The following is an 18,014-nucleotide window of genomic DNA, read 5'->3' as shown; positions in this document are numbered from 1 at the left end:
TGCAAGCGCCTTGCTCTATCAACTGAGCCACACGGAACTATAGCGCCTGTTGGAAAGCAGGCAACTAAGTTCTCTCGGATTTTGCCAGTGCTTAGCTCTATTTCGTTTCTTTGTATCCTAAAGAAACTCCCTAGGCCTTGCCGATGACAAGCATACCCATAACATGATGCAACTACCACAACGCTTGAAAATATGAAAAGTGCTACTCAGTGATTTGATGTGTTGGATTTGCCCCAAACACTTTGTTTTCATGACATAGTTAATTTCTTTGGCACATTCTTTGCAGTTTTACTATAGTTCCTTATTGTCAACAAGATGCATGTTTCAGAATATTTGTATTCTATACAGACTTCCTTATTTTCACACAGTCAACTAGGTTAGTATTGTGGAGTAACTACAATGTTGATCCATCCTCAACTAGGCAAGTCAGTTAAGAACAAATTCTTATTTACAATGACAGCCTACCCCAGCCAAACCCCAACAACGCTGGGCCAATTGTGTGCCGCCCTATGGGACTAATCACGGCTGGTTGTGATACAGCCTGGAATCGAACCAGGGTCTGTAGTGATGCCTCCAGCACTGAGATGCAGTGCCTTAGACTGCTGCCCCACTCGGGAGCCCAAAGTTTAGAAGTTCAGCAAATTTGCCTGGGCGGCCAAGAATGATCCTTTTTATGAGAAAAAAAGTGCAAGAATTGAAGGTGCCAACAAATGTATATAGTCATAGTAAGAATGGTTTACTGTCATATACACAAACATTATGATCATCAGCACCTCCCTTGAAGGGGATACATCAACTTCACATTTTCAGTCTTCAGCCCACCACCTAAGTAACTAATTACAATTCTAATCCCACTTTGTAAGACAAAATGTGAAGAAATCCATGGGTTCTGAATACTTTTGCAAGGCACTGTATAGGCCTCGAGAGGCTCTGATATCAAACCGACAGACTGACTGAAGCACTCACTCAAATCCATCTTGATGAATAAGTTCCCATAGTCAGTGGTCATTTAGATTTGTGAGAAGGGGTTCAGTCTCTTGACACTACAACCAGACTATATGGGCCAACCTCACTACTCTAGTCCTGAAATTAGAGGGGGAAACCAGAGACCCTAAATATTGACAGTGTAAAGGCAATGCACAAAGGGGTCTTGTCACAGAAACTTCAGAAGTGTCAAAACATCCTCTGGAGTTGCTGCAGTGGGAATAAAAACATCAATATCTACTTGTTTGAAGTTCAAGTTGCCAGGTTGACCATGTCCACATGCTAAGAAATAGCCCATCAGGGTTCCAACATGACTCAGCCCTGTGGCCTAGCTGCTCTGTTGATCATTAGTGACACACCAGTTTAGTGCTTTACATTGTAGAACATGAAGTCAATTCACTGGTGGTCAGCAAGTTAACAGCATATTCACTGTAGGGATAAATATTTACATAAGCGTAGTTCGAAAAAGGGTATCTTTTCACCATAACTCATACACAACACAATGTGCTGAACGGTGATTTAAAAAGACTCCTAGAGTAGAATACCTCAAAAGTATAGAACAAGGATTATTCCGTTTGATCCTGTAGTGATATAACAGATAAAGTCGGGGAGAGTACACAAAAGGGACGTCAACATGCTCCCTGTCCTCTTGGACAAACAGACCTCCGGACCTTAACATCTGGCAGCAGTGTGCAAAAAGCAACAACTCCCAAATCCAGGGTTTTTCTGGACTAAATTTTATGGTCTTCGTGTTGAAAAATATAATTGGAAACAGTCACTTCAGAATCATCTATGAATAAATCAAAAGGACATATTAATAATTTTGGAATAATTAAAATGACAAACTTCAATCCAAATGAAAAATACTCAAATGAGTTATTTTGAAGGGGCATGAGTAATGCAAATTACAATGCTTACTGGGAATGTAATGGAGTAAGACACCTTAACTGGAGCTTCTGATAACTTGAAAGAAGTTCATTACTTTATACAGCAGAAGAAGCTTGGCCTCCCCTCTCGGATGCCAGTCTCACTGTGGGATTTCAACGCCCTCCGGTGTTCCAAAATGTCCCTCTTAGCGTCTCAAGCTTCCTTCAATGTCTCAGGCTACAAGTTACTCAGAGGCAACCACAGTCTAAAGCACAAACTTAAACTTAAATTCAAACACTTCCTGTGAAAAGTGCATCTACAGTGTTTCCTACTGGCAGCCAGTTCTAAAAGTTCCAGGGAATGTTTATGGGTAATATTTTAGCCCCCTCTGCTGGTTACAACGATACATTTCAGTGACCACTCAACAGTGAAACATCACCCAACCATCCACACCCTGGGAGAGTCAGGTTTTCCACCATTACGTAGCCCTCTTCATTACCATCCCTGATTCATAACCAACAGACACCCAAAACATGCCAGGCGGGTACAGAGCTGACCACAGGGCTCTCACAGCCTTCAGCCTGTAGTGGTACCCTGCAGCTGGAACTTTAGTCCTCATCAACTACAGGAAATAGATGAGAGAAATTGGCTTCGGCTACCTAGGGAATGGCAATACACACATATATAGATTCAAGGTTTATTAGTTGTATGCATGTGATACGCATGGTATACATCGTCCATGAAACCTTACTGGCAGGTTCCTTCGACAATGACACAATAAGAAATAAAATAATATGAACATAAAGTAAATGTCTCAGTAGAATATAATAAATATTTTAGGAACAGGAAGGAAGGAACTATTTATAGTCCAAGATGTACACGTGTATTGAGGGGATGGGGGCAGTGTACAAATTGAGCACTATAAGTCTGGTAGCAGCAGTTGTGATGTGTGTGTGTGTGTGTAGCATGAATCTATATACAGTGGGGCAAAAAAGTATTTAGTCAGCCACCAATTGTTCTCCCACTTAAAAAGATGAGGCCTGTAATTTTCATCATAGGTACAATTCAACTATGACAGACAAAATGAGAAAATCAAACCCAGAAAATCACATTGTATGATTTTTAATGAATTTATTTGCAAATTATGGTGGAAAATAAGTATTTGGTCAATAACAAAAGTTTCTCAATACTTTGTTATATACCCTTTGTTGGCAATGACAGAGGTCAAACGTTTTCTGTAAGTCTTCACAAGGTTTTCACACACGGTTGCTGGTATTTTGGCCCATTCCTCCATACAGGACTCCTCTAGAGCAGTGATGTTTTGGGGCTGTTGCTGGGCAACACGGACTTTCAACTCCCTCCAAAGATTTTCTATGGGGTTGAGATCTGAGGACTGGCTAGGCCACTCCAGGACCTTGAAATGCTTCTTACGAAGCCACTCCTTTGTTGCCCGGGCAGTGTGTTTGGGATCATTGTCATGCTGAAAGACCCAGCCACGTTTCATCTTCAATGCCCTTGCTGAAGGAAGGAGGTTTTCACTCAAAATCTCACGATACATGGCCCCATTCATTCTTTCCTTTACAAGGATCAGTTGTCCTGGTCCCTTTGCAGAAAAACAGCCCCAAAGCATGATGTTTCCACCCCCATGCTTCACAGTAGGTATGGTGGTCTTTGGATGGAACTCAACATTCTTTGTCCTCAAAACACGACGAGTTGAGTTTACCAAAAAGTTCTATTTTGGTTTCATCTGACCATATGGCATTCTCCCAATCTTCTTCTGGATCATCCAAATACTCTCTAGCAAACTTCAGACGGGCCTGGACATGTACTGGCTTAAGCAGGGGGACACGTCTGGCACTGCAGGATTTGAGTCCCTGGCGGCGTAGTGTGTTACTGATGGTAGGCTTTGTTACTTTGGTCACAGCGCTCTGCATGTCATTCACTAAGTCCCCCCGTGTGGTTCTGTGATTTTTGCTCACCGTTCTTGTGATTATTTTGACCCCACGGGGTGAGATCTTGCGTGGAGCCCCAGATCGAGGGAGATTATCAGTGGTCTTGTAACTCTTCCATTTCCTAATAATTGCTCCCACAGTTGATTTCTTCAAACCAAGCTGCTTACCTATTGCAGATTCAGTCTTCCCAGCCTGGTGCAGGTCTACAATTTTGTTTCTGGTGTCCTTTGACAGCTCTTTGGTCTTGGCCATAGTGGGGTTTGGAGTGTGACTGTTTGAGGTTGTGGACAGGTGTCTTTTATACTGATAACAAGTTCAAACAGGTGCCATTAATACAGGTAACGAGTGGAGGACAGAGGAGCCTCTTAAAGAAGAAGTTACAGGTCTGTGAGAGCCAGAAATCTTGCTTGTCTGTAGGTGACCAAATACTTATTTTCCACCATAATTTGCAAATAAATTCATTAAAAAATCCTACAATGTGATTTTCTGGATTTATTTTCTAATTTTGTCTGTCATAGTTGAAGTGTACCTATGATGAAAATTACAGGCCTCATCTTTTTAAGTGGGAGAACTCCTCTACAGCAACTGAACTTTGAAGGACACCTGTATCGTTGTAGTGACTGGGTGTATTGCTACACCATCCAAAGTGTAATTAATAACTTCACCATGCTCAATAAGATATTCAATGCCTGTTTTTAACCATCTCCCAATAGGTGCTCTTTTTTGTGAGGCATTGGAAAACCTCCCTGGTCTTTGTGGTTGAATCTGTTTGAAATTCATGCTCGACTGAGGGACATTACAGATCATTGTATGTGTGGGGTACAAAAATGAGGTAGTCATTCAGACATTATGTTATATAATATTGCACAAAGTTTGAGTCCATGAAACTTGTTAAGCACATTTAGTCCCCTGATCTTATTTAGGTGTACCATACCAAAGGAGTTGAATACTTGACTCAAGACATTTCAGATTTTCCTTTATAAATTTGTAAAATATATAATTCCACTTTCACATGCGGTATTGTGTTTAGGTCAGTGACAAAATCTTAATTATATCAGGTTGTAACAACAAAATATAGAAAAGTCAAGGGGTGTGAATACTTTCAGAAGGCACCTTGTGTACTGATCATTGAACATCATGAGAAACATTGTGGCCTCTGAACAGGAAGTGTAAGACTTCGTCATCTTGATTTCCAGCAAATATAAGAACCTAAGAACTAATCTTCAGTTACAGGGGAAAAAAACAGTTTCATTTCCTTAATTCTTTGTTTGAAAATCTTCCTTACAGTTTGTGTGCTGATATGCCATAGTAACATCGCCAATCACAGTCCTTGTAGTAACACTACCCATTGGGCACAGACAGTTCAATGTCTAGTTTTGATTTACATTTGGTTGAGTTGAATGCTATGTGAAATCAACAAGAAATGTCACCATGTCATTGGATTTAGGTTAAAAGTTTGGTGAAAGAGACAAAATTCCCTGAGGTTGAAGACTTTTAAAAAATCCAATCAGTTTTCCACATTGATTCAACATCATCACATTGAATACTTTGGTTGAAATGACATGGAAACAACATTGATTCAACCAGTTTCTGACCAATGGGTAGCAACTATGAAAACTCAGCCTTCCCCAATGTGACTTGTTAAGCAAATGTTTTCTCCTGAACTTATTTAGGCTTGCCATAACAAAGGCATTGAATAGTTATTGACTCAAGACATTTCAGCTTTTCATTTTTGTATTAATTTGTATTAAAAATAAATCCACTGACATTATATGGGGGTATTGTCTGTAGGCCAGTGACACAGATATTGACTGACAAGCAGAGACAGACACAGAAAGACAGGAGTAAATCAACAGGCTGACAAGTATATAGATAGGAGACCGACCAGCAATCTCTCTAACATAGACAGTACGATAGACAAATGGATGGATGAGTGGAGAGAGGCGTAGGCTGTCTAGTGTAACTCACGTGGCTTCTGGCCCCATACGTGTAGGTGTAGCTTCCCAGAGGAGTAGTAGATGAAGCCCAGGACCAGCATGGGGCACAGGACGAACAGCAGCTTGTGTGACGACTTCATTGTGGTTCTGTCATTCACATGGCACCATGCAGCACATCACCTACAAGGATACAGGAGATGCAGAGAAGTGAAAGTACAAGAGAAATGAGGAGTCAGTAATGTGTGCAAATAGGCTGTCTGGCTGTAAGAAATGGCTTAGGCTGTTAAACCTTTCCCAATCTACGCTCTTTAAATGACAACTGATCGAAGACTAGCTTACCCAATGAGGTGATTACACAATAAGGTGGCTCACCAAACCAAGTTATTAGTTCCAGCTTTCCATTACTCAGTGCTCATGAAGGGAGGGAGAAGATGAGAAGCCAGTGTGTTACAGGAGGTGGCACACACTGCCTGTCAGCTGCTTAACTGCAATTGTTGAAATTAGTCAACAAAACGTTTCCTGCTGAGCAAACATCCAACTAGGCTGAGCCACAGACGTGTTTATATTTCAAAAACTCTCCATAACTGAGGTAATATGATCCAACTGGCCTCCCCAACCATTGGTTCCCACTAAAGGTCGACCGATTAATCGGCATGGTCGATTTCAAGTTTTCATAATCAGTAAAAAGGCCTTTTTGGACGCCGATTACATTGCAATCCATGAGGAAACTGCGTGGCAAACTGACCACCTGTTACACTGGGTGCAGCGTCAAAAGGACCTTATAGCTGCAATGAGCCAGGGTAAGTTGCTAGCTAGCATTAAAAACTTACCTTATAAAAAACAAACTACACATGGTTGATATTACTTGGTTAACTAGCTTGTCCTGGATTGCATATAATCAATGCGGTGCCTGTTAATTTATCATTGAATCACAGCCTACATCAACTCTGCCAAACGGGTGATGATTTAACAAAAGCACATTTGCGAAAAAAGTACATTCATTGTACAAATATACCTAATCATAAACATAAATGCCTTTCTCAAAATCAATACACAGAAGTATTTTTTAAAACATGCATATTTAGTTCAAATAAATGCATGTTAGCAGGGAATATTAAACTAGGGAAATGATGTTACTTCTCTTCCATTCAGTGCAAGCAGAGTCAGGGTATATGCAACAGTTTGGGTCACCAGGCTCGCTGCGAACTGTGTTTCTTCCTAAAAAAGACCGTAATTAATTTGCCAGAATTTAACATAATTATAACATAGGTTGTGCAATGTAACAGCAATATTTAGACTTAGGGTTGGTTCTGTATTTCACTGAAAGAAAAGTACATTTTTTTCTCTCGAAATTATCCAGATTTGACCATATTAATGACCAAAGGCTCGAATCTGTGTGTTTATAATTAAGTCTACGATTTGATAGAGCAGTCCGACTGAGCGGTGGTAGGCAGCAGCAGGCTCATAAGCATTCATTCAAACAGCACTTTACTGCGTTTGTGAGCAGCTCTTAGCAAATGCTTGAAGCACAGCGCTGTTTATGACTTCAAGCCCATCAACTCCCGAGATTAGGCTGGCAATACTAAAGTGCCTATAAGAACATGCAATAGTCAAAGGTATATGAAATACAAATGGTATAGAGAGAAATAGTCCTATAAATACTATATTGAGACCGTGTCTGTGCCTTGACCTGGGTTCGGCAAAACTAAACATGGCGGTGTTCGACTAAGCAATCTCACTAGGATAAAGACCTCCTCCATTCCTATCATTATTGAAAGAGATGGTGATACATCTCAAAATAGGGCTACTTAATGTTAATCCCCTTACTTCAAAGGCAGTGAAAGTCAATGAACTAATCACTGATCATAATCTTGATGTGATTGGCCTGACTGAAACATGGCTTAAGCCTGATGAATCTACTGTGATAAATGAGGCCTCACCTCCTGGTTACACTAGTGACCGTATCGGCCGTGCATCCCGCAAAGACGGAGGTGTTGCAAACATTTACGATAGCAAATTTCAATTTACAAAAAAAAGAAACAAGTTTCCGTCTTTTGAGCTTCTAGTCATGAAATCTATGCAGCCTACTCAGGGTAGCCTAGTGGTTAGAGCATTTGACTAGTAACCGGAAGGTTGCAAGTTCAAATCCCCGAGCTGACAAGGTACAAATCTGTCGTTCTGCCCCTGAACAGGCAGTTAACCCACTGTTCCTAGGCCGTCATTGAAAATAAGAACTTGTTCTTAACTGACTTGCCTAGTTTAAAAAATATGTATACAACATTCCTCATTGAGTTCCCTGAATTCCTATCGGACCTTGTAGTCATAGCAGATAATATTCTAATTTTTGGTGAGTTTAATATTCACATGGAAAAGTCCATAGACTCACTCCAAAAGGCTTTCGGCGCCATCGACTCACTGGGTTTTGTCCAACATGTCTCTGGACCTACTCACTGTCAGTCATACTCTGGACCTAGTTTTGTCCCATGGAATAAATGTTGTGGATCTTAATGTTTTTCCTCATAATCCTGGACTATCGGACCACCATTTTATTACGTTTGCAATTGCAACAAATAATCTGCTTAGACCCCAACCAATGAGCATCAAAAGTCGTGCTATAAATTCACAGACAAAGATTCCTGTATGCCCTTCCAGACTCCCTCTGCCTACCCAAGGACGTCAGAGGACAAAAATCAGTTAACCACCTAACTGAGGAAACTCAATTTAACCTTGCGCAATACCCTAGATGCAGTTGCACCCCTAAAAACATTTCTCATAAGAAACTAGCTCCCTGGTATACAGAAAATACCAGAGCTCTGAAGCAAGCTTCCAGAAAATTGGAACAGAAATGGCGCCACACCAAACTGGAAGTCTTCCGACTAGCTTGGGAAGACAGTACCGTGCAGTATCGAAGAGCCCTTACTGCTGCTCAATCATCCTATTTTTCCAACTTAATTGAGGAAAATAAGAACAATCCTAAAAAGCAGCATTCCCCAAGTGAGGATGGCTTTCACTTCAGCAGTAATAAATTCATGAACTTCTTTGAGGAAAAGATCATGATTAGTAAAAAGCAAATTACGGACTCCTCTTTAAATCTGCGTATTCCTTCAAAGCTCAGTTGTCCTGAGTCTGTACAACTCTGCCCGGACCTAGGATCAAGAGAGACACTCAAGTGTTTTAGTACTATATCTCTTGACACAATGATGAAAATAATCATGGCCTCTAAACCGTCAAGCTGCATACTGGACCCTATTCCAACTAAACTACTGAAATAGCTGCTTCCTGTGCTTGGCCCTCCTATATTGAACATAATAAACGGCTCTCTATCCACCGGATGTGTACCAAACTCAATAAAAGTGGCAGTAATAAAGCCTCTCTTGAAAAAGCCAAACCTTGACCGAGAAAATATAAAAAACTATCGGCCTATATCGAATCTTCCATTCCTCTCAAATTTTTAGAAAAGGCTGTTCCTGAAGACAAACAATGTATACGAAATGCTTCAGTCTGGTTTTAGACCCCATCATAGCACTGAGACTGCACTTGTGAAGGTGGTAAATGACTTTTAACGGCATCAGACCGAGGCTCTGCATCTGTCCTCGTGCTCCTAGACCTTAGTGCTGCTTTTGATACCGTCGATCACCAAATTCTTTTGGAGAGATTGGAAACCCAAATTGGTCTACACGGACAGGTTCTGGCCTGGTTAAGATCTTATCTGTCGGAAAGATATCAGTTTGTCTCTGAATGGCTTGTTCTCTGACAAATCAACTGTAAATTTCGGTGTTCCTCAAGGTTCTGTTTTAGGACCACTATTGTTTTCACTATATATTTTACCTCTTGGGGATGTCATTCAAAAACAATGTTAACTTTCACTGCTATGCGGATGACACACAGCTGTACATTTCAATGAAACATGGTGAAGCCCCAAAATTGCTCTCTCCAGAAGCCTGTTTTTCAGACATAAGGAAGTGGATGGCTGTAAACTTTCTACTTTTAAACTCTGACAAAACAGAGATGCTTGTTCTAGGTCCCAAGAAAAAGAGATCTTCTGTTGAATCTGACAATTAATCTTAATGGTTGTACAGTCGTCTCAAATAAAACTGTGAAGGACCTCGGCCTTACTCTGGACCCTGATCTCTCTTTTGACGAACATATCAAGACTGTTTCAAGGACAGCTTTATCCATTTACTTAACATTACAAAAATCAGAAACTTTGTCCAAAAATGATGCAGAAAAATGTATCCATGCTTTCGTTACTTCTAGGTTAGACTACTGCAATGCTCTACTTTCTGGCTACCCAGATAAAGCACTAAATAAACTTCAGTTAGTGATAAATATGGCTGCTAGAATTCTCACTAGAACCCCAAAAAATTATCATATTACTCCAGTGCTAGCCTCCCTACACTGGCTTCCTGTCAAGGCAAGGGCTGATTTCAAGGTTTTACTGCTAACCTACAAAGCATTACATGGGCTTGCTCCTACCCATCTCTCTGATTTGGTGCTGCCGTACATACCTACACGTACGCTACGGTCACAAGACGCAGGCCTCCTAATTGTCCCTAGAATTTCTAAGCAAACAACTGGAGGCAGGGCTTTGTCCTATAGAGCTCCATTTTTATGGAATGGTCTGCCTACCCATGTGAGATACGCAAACTCAGTCTCAACCTTTAAGTCTTTACTGAAGACTCATCTCTTCAGTGGGTCATATGATTGAGTGTAGTCTGGCCCAGGAGTGTGAAGGTGAACGGAAAGGCACTGGAGCAACGAACTGCCCTTGCTGTCTCTTCCTGGCCGGTTCCACTCTTTCCACTGGGATTCTCTGGCTCTAACCCTATTACGGGGCTGAGTCACTGGCATACTGGTGCTCTTTCATGCCGTCCCTAGGAGGGGTGCGTCACTTGAGTGGGTTGAGTCACTGATGTGATCTTCCTGTCTGGGTTGGCGCCCTCCCTTGGGTTGTGCCATGGCGGAGATCTTTGTGGGCTATACTCGGCCTTGTCTCAGGAAGCTCTGAAGATATCCCTCTAGTGGTGTGGGGGCTGTGCTTTGGCAAAGTGGGTGGGGTTATATCCTTCCTGTTTGGCCCTGTCCGAGGGTATCATCGGATGGGGCCACAGTGTCTCCTGACCCCTCCTGTCTCAGCCTCCAGTATTTTATGTGTCGGGGGCTAGGGTCAGTTTGTTATATCTGGAGTACTTCTCCTGTCTTATCCGGTGTCCTGTGTGAATTTAGGTATGCTCGCTCTAATTCTCTTTCTTTCTCTCTCTCTCTCTGAGGACCGGAGCCCTAGGACCATGCCTCAGGACTACCTGACATGATGACTCCTTGCTGTCCCCAGTCCACCTGGCCGTGCTGCTGCTCCAGTTTCAACTGTTCTGCCTGTGGCTATGGAATCCTGACCTGTTCACCGGACGTGCTACCTGTCCCAGACCTATTATTTGACCATGCTGGTCATTTATGAACATTTGAACATCTTGGCCATGTTCTGTTATAATCTTCACCCGGCACAGTCAGAACAGGACTGGCCACCCCTCATAGCCTGGTTCCTCTCTAGGTTTCTTCCTAGGTTTTGGCCATTCTAGGGAGTTTTTCCTAGCCAATGTGCTTCAACACCTGCATTGCTTGCTGTTTGGGGTTTTAGGCTTGGTTTCTGTACAGCACTTTGAGATATCAGCTGATATCAGCTATATAAAAATACATTTGATTTGATGATTAACTACAACCTAAAAGCTCTTACCTTGGAATATTGAAGTCTCATGTTAAAAGGAACCCCCAGCTTTCATATGTTCTCATGTTCTGAGCAAGGAACTTAAACGTTAGCTTTTTTACATGGCACATATTGCACTTTCACTTTCTTCTCCAACACTGTGTTTTTGCATTATTTAAACATATTTCATTATTTATTTGAGACTAAATAGATTATGTATTAAGTTAAAATGAAAGGGTTCCTTGTTCATTCAGTATTGTTGTAATTGGCATCATTACACACACACACTTTTAAAAAGATTGGCCGATTAAATCGGTAGCGTCTTTTTTGGTCCTCCAATAAATCAGTATTGAAAAATCATAAACGGTTGACCTCGAGTTCCCACATTGTTTACACCTTGACAAAGGAAGAGGCACTATGCCCACTCACTCGTGCCCTGAGATCTGAATGCAGCACTGATGAGTGAAGAGATGGTGGCCATATCTGGGATATGAACCCATCTCTTAATCGCATTCATTTAGCTCTTCTGTGCAGTTTACAAATCACCCCGGCCCGGATGTCTACCGTAACAAAAATGTAACCCAACACCAAAGCACTTTTGTCACACCAGCAAATTCCAAACATCTTCATTGACTATTATTATGCACAGAATAGTGTCACGATACCAGTATTTTAACTTCGATACCGGTACCTGGCTTAGTATCACGATACCACAAACAAAGAAATAATGCATATTAGGTCAAGTCACAGAATGGCACTTGATCCAGACAGAAACTCAGCAACTGCTCTGGGACTGGTTCTAACGATTAATCTCGGGAGTCCGAGCTCAATGGTTCTAACGAAATTAGCCTTAAGATGCTTTTGGGAAACCAGGCCCTGTTCAATCATTGGCAATCTTTTGAGCTCAATACCATTACTTTTAACAGACTTTGTCTATTATTTAGAGACAGCCATATATGCATTAATTAATTATACGATCAATTTGACTTTGGTTAAAAACAAAATATAACTTTCAACTTAATTCACTACCCTAGTACTTTGTAAAGCAAAACAATGCAAAATATACTTATTTCAAAGGTAATAATTTATTTGATTGGTAAACTGGGTAAATCAAGATGTAGTCTAGGTCTATTCACAGTGCATGCATTGAGTTGAGCTTGTTTTAAGACTTATTTTGTAAAGTCTTCTAGCTTGTATGGACACTGTTTTGCAAACTGTAATGAACAGTTTCAACATTTCTACATGCCGTGTTGCATTATTCAAGTGGGTTAACTTATGTGCAGCATGAGTGGGGGAGCTAACAATGCAGCCCAGACAGCTCTAGCAATGAATGAATAGGTGGCACAGGCACTCTGCTCTTCACTCTATAAAGGGGCTGCACTGATTGATAGTCTTGATCCTCTCAGTCACGTGAGACACACTTGACAGTAGTACTGAGCGTAAAAAATTCTAATGCCGAAAATATATATATATTTTTTTATGTACTTAAGTTTCGGTATACCGTGCAATACTAGTACAGACCCTGTGGAGACACATTATTATGCCTTGGATTTGTGGGATGTGACATGTAAAACTGAACCTGAAATCAAATTCCATTTCAGTGTATTTTTTCTCTTTCCGAACAGCTGGGGGCATGTGCTAACGATGGTTTTAAAAGCCCGGTGGAGCGAGGCAACTGTGCACAGAGCTGAATTACATTACCTCTTCACAGCAACCAGTAGAACAGAGACGGTGCAGCATAAAATGGAAAGAGCAACAGATATTCTCCAGGGCTTAAAAGAAAAGGCATACTGTATCCTGATTCTATAGGTATGACTAGAAGATTCTATCGGAGAGGACTAATTCATAGCAGGATTAGGCTTCTCATATAGCACGCCATTTCATTAAAAAACAAGCAATAACACAACTTGGTCTCTCGGTCTTGCTCATAGCATATGTTCAATTAACGGTGTAAACTGACTCAGACAACGCATTGGGTTGATTCTCACAGAAACAGTCGAGTCAAAACAGAACATTCCATCCAGTGGGCACATTAGCGTTCTTTAATCAAAGTTACTCAACACAATCACACTCAAACTCCAGAAAACCACCAGATACGATTGCTGCCACGCACAACTGATTGACACCTATGAAGAAGCTGGTCATCCCACAGTGTGTAGTCTTGGTCTAGACTTTAGTCCTGAAATGAGGACTGTGAACAAGTCTGTAGAGGAAAGACTGAGGTCTTGCCTAGGCTACAAATTAAGCATAAAACATGTGCACGTCATTTAGAGCTAAATATACAGTCGCTAGTGAAAGTCTACACAACCCCCCTTGGAAACTTACCACCTCTTGGAAAGTCATTCTGGTGTGTCTTTGGCATGCGAGTAAATGTCCTGCTGAAAACCGAAGCCTAGTTTTATTTTTCAGAAGACTAAGGCAGGGTTAGGTGGTATCCAGATTTTCATACGTCATACTGTTTATGTACCATACACAGTATTACTGGAAGTGCACACAACACACACACCGGTGTGATAATATATTAGAATAAAAAGCTCCACAAAACATTAATTATGGTCTTTTAAATTATTTTAAATCTTAATAATAAACAGGGCTAGATCATGGAAGTAAATGTTCTTACATTTTTCTATAGGTAGGCCTAAAGGTTTTAGGCAAAATAACTATCAAAACAGAAGGTTTCTTGAAAGAGGTGATATGTCAGGCCTATTGGAGAAAAAAACAATGATTGCTTAATGCAGGGTTTGTCAACTAGGTTTGGTCTTGGGACAAATTTTTATCGAGCTAATAGTCGGCAGGCCAGAACATAAATTAGTATATAATATTAGCACAATTAATTGGCCTAAACTACAAACTGAACAACATGTTTAACACATTCGATTAGTAGGCTACATAATAAATTCAGTAACAATAACATAATTTCTTTCTGATTACGCTCATTCAAATATTATTTAGTCTATTTCTCTGTGGGTTGATTGGTTGGGGAAAACATGCCTACACCTTTTTTTTACGTCAACATTTGATCAGAATCATTTGCTTGATAGGAAGAGAAAATGTCGCTCTCAAAAAGTATCAAAAGAAAAAAGGTGGATAGTGAAAATCGAAGTGCCAAGGAACAACGTACAGAGAGAAATGCATCAATCTTACCATCTTTTCCCAATACCAAGCCAGTGTCTTATTTTCAATGAAAATGTTGCTGTTTACAAAGTATTTTTGACTCTAAGCATGGAGCTTACAATTTGGCATGTGTCCTGAGATTCTCAAAAGGTTCTACAGCTGCAACATCGAGAGCATCCTGACCAGTTGAATCATTGCCTGGTACGGCAATTGCTCGGCCTCCGACCGCAAGGCACTTCAGATGGTAGTGCGTACGGCCCAGTACAACACTGGGGCAAAGCTCCCTGCCATCCAGGACCTCTATTTTTTTTTATTTTACCTTTATTTAACTAGGCAAGTCAGTTAAGAACAAATTCTTATTTTCAATGACGGCCTAGGAACAGTGGGTTAACTGCCTGTTCAGGGGCAGAACGACAGATTTGTACCTTGTCAGCTCGGTTACTAGTCCAACACTCTAACCACTAGGCTACCACTAGGCTACCCTGCCGCCACTAGGCTACCCTACACCAGGCGGTGTCAGAGGAAGGCCCTGAAAATTGTTGAAGACCCCAGCCATAGACTTCTCTCTACTACTGCATGGCAAGCGGTACAGGAGTGCCAAGTCTAGGACAAAAAGGCATCTCAACAGTTTTTACCCCCAAGCCATAAGACTCCTGAACAGGTAACCGAATGGTTAGCCGGACTATTTGCATTGTGTGTCCCCCCAACCCCTCTTTTACGCTGCTGCTACTCTCCGTTTATCTTATATGCATAGTCACTTTAACTATACATTCATGTACATACTACCTAAATTGGCCCGACCAACCAGTGCTCCCGCACATTGGCTAACCGGGCTATCTGCATTGTGTCCCACCACCCGTCAACCCCTCTTTTTACGCTACTGCTACTCTGTTCATCATATATGCATAGGTCAGGGCTCCGGGCAGCCGAGCGGAAATGGAGGAAAACTCGCCTCCCTGCGGACCTGACATCCTTTCACTCCCTCCTCTCTACATTTTCCTCTTCTCTCTCTGCTGCTAAAGCCACTTTCTACCACTCTAAATTCCAAGCATCTGCCTCTAACCCTAGGAAGCTCTTTGCAACCTTCTCCTCCCTCCTGAATCCTCCTCCCCCCTCCTCCCACTCTGCAGATGACTTCGTCAACCATTTTGAAAAGGTCGACGACATCCGATCCTCGTTTGCTAAGTCAAACGACACCGCTGGTTCTGCTCACACTGCCCTACCCTGTGCTCTGACCTCTTTCTCCCCTCTCTCTCCAGATGAAATCTCGCGTCTTGTGACGGCCGGCCGCCCAACAACCTGCCCGCTTGACCCTATCCCCTCCTCTCTTCTCCAGACCATTTCCGGAGACCTTCTCCCTTACCTCACCTCGCTCATCAACTCATCCCTGACCGCTGGCTACGTCCCTTCCGTCTTCAAGAGAGCGAGAGTTGCACCCCTTCTGAAAAAACCTACACTCGATCCCTCCGATGTCAACAACTACAGACCAGTATCCCTTCTTACTTTTCTCTCCAAAACTCTTGAACGTGCCGTCCTTGGCCAGCTCTCCCGCTATCTCTCTCAGAATGACCTTCTTGATCCAAATCAGTCAGGTTTCAAGACTAGTCATTCAACTGAGACTGCTCTTCTCTGTATCACGGAGGCGCTCCGCACTGCTAAAGCTAACTCTCTCTCCTCTGCTCTCATCCTTCTAGACCTATCGGCTGCCTTCGATACTGTGAACAATCAGATCCTCCTCTCCACCCTCTCCGAGTTGGGCATCTCCGGCGCGGCCCACGCTTGGATCGCGTCCTACCTGACAGGTCGCTCCTACCAGGTGGCGTGGCGAGAATCCGTCTCCACACCACGTGCTCTCACCACTGGTGTCCCCCAGGGCTCTGTTCTAGGCCCTCTCCTATTCTCGCTATACACCAAGTCACTTGGCTCTGTCATAACCTCACATGGTCTCTCCTATCATTGCTATGCAGACGACACACAATTAATCTTCTCCTTTCCCCCTTCTGATGACCAGGTGGCGAATCGCATCTCTGCATGTCTGGCAGACATATCAGTGTGGATGACGGATCACCACCTCAAGCTGAACCTCGGCAAGACGGAGCTGCTCTTCCTCCCGGGGAAGGACTGCCCGTTCCATGATCTCGCCATCACGGTTGACAACTCCATTGTGTCCTCCTCCCAGAGCGCTAAGAACCTTGGCGTGATCCTGGACAACACCCTGTCGTTCTCAACTAACATCAAGGCGGTGGCCCGTTCCTGTAGGTTCATGCTCTACAACATCCGCAGAGTACGACCCTGCCTCACACAGGAAGCGGCGCAGGTCCTAATCCAGGCACTCGTCATCTCCCGTCTGGATTACTGCAACTCGCTGTTGGCTGGGCTCCCTGCCTGTGCCATTAAACCCTACAACTCATCCAGAACGCCGCAGCCCGTCTGGTGTTTAACCTTCCCAAGTTCTCTCACGTCACCCCGCTCCTCCGCTCTCTCCACTGGCTTCCAGTTGAAGCTCGCATCCGCTACAAGACCATGGTGCTTGCCTACGGAGCTGTGAGGGGAACGGCACCTCAGTACCTCCAGGCTCTGATCAGGCCCTACACCCAAACAAGGGCACTGCGTTCATCCACCTCTGGCCTGCTCGCCTCCCTACCACTGAGGAAGTACAGTTCCCGCTCAGCCCAGTCAAAACTGTTCGCTGCTCTGGCCCCCCAATGGTGGAACAAACTCCCTCACGATGCCAGGACAGCGGAGTCAATCACCACCTTCCGGAGACACCTGAAACCCCACCTCTTTAAGGAATACCTAGGATAGGATAAAGTAATCTCCCCCCTTAAAAGATTTAGATGCACTACTGTTCCACTGGATGTCATAAGGTGAATGCACCAATTTGTAAGTCGCTCTGGATAAGAGCGTCTGCTAAATGACTTAAATGTAAATGTCACTTTAACGATACCTACATGTACATACTACCTCAATAAGCCTGACTAACAGGTGTCTGTATAAAGCCTTGCTACTCTTTTTCAAATGTCTTTTTACTGTTGTTTTATTTCTTTACTTTCCGACACACACACACACCTTTTTTTAACCGCACCATTGGTTAGAGCCTGTAAGTAAGCATTTCACCGTAAGGTCTACTACACCTGTTGTATTCGGCGCACGTGACAAATAAACTTTGATTTGATTCAAAGTGGCCTTCCTGCCCCAGACAGAGGCAAACATTGAAGCATTAACTGCAAGCTACACAAACAACTTTTTGGCCTGACATATTCTGTCACTTAAAATGGGTTACATCTGCAGTTACATGGAAGAGGGAAAACAGCCGTGGACATGGTGGAAAAACGTGAGGCCTTCACTAAGAAGCTTGAGTTGTTCGATTGGGACTTTTCATCTGGAAAGCTACTTGTACTTCAGCACATCAGGGATGTGCTCAGGAGTGCCGAAGCCTTGTGTGCGTTGTGGGTGGCA

The 18,014-nt window shown here is 42.7% G+C and overlaps 1 protein-coding gene across 6 annotated transcripts in view; it reads right to left on the bottom strand.

Annotated features, from left to right (window-relative positions):
* Window positions 1-18,014, bottom strand: part of LOC115103268 (CMP-N-acetylneuraminate-beta-1,4-galactoside alpha-2,3-sialyltransferase-like) — an 89,962-nt gene that overhangs the window by 50,796 nt on the left and 21,152 nt on the right. For 5 of the 6 annotated variants that reach the window (XM_029624102.2, XM_029624103.2, XM_029624101.2 and 2 more), the window contains exon 2: window positions 5,772-5,920. In XM_029624102.2, the coding sequence (XP_029479962.1) occupies window positions 5,772-5,880 (109 nt within the window). In that variant the 5' untranslated portion in view covers window positions 5,881-5,920. Of the gene's footprint in view, window positions 1-5,771; window positions 5,921-18,014 lie in introns of those variants that run through there. The other variant, XM_029624105.2, reaches the window with a different exon arrangement.

The sequence above is a fragment of the Oncorhynchus nerka genome, linkage group LG20 (assembly GCF_034236695.1).
Source record: "Oncorhynchus nerka isolate Pitt River linkage group LG20, Oner_Uvic_2.0, whole genome shotgun sequence".
NCBI classification, from domain to species: Eukaryota; Metazoa; Chordata; class Actinopteri; order Salmoniformes; family Salmonidae; genus Oncorhynchus; species Oncorhynchus nerka.
This window is presented reverse-complemented; position numbering and strand designations above follow the sequence as displayed.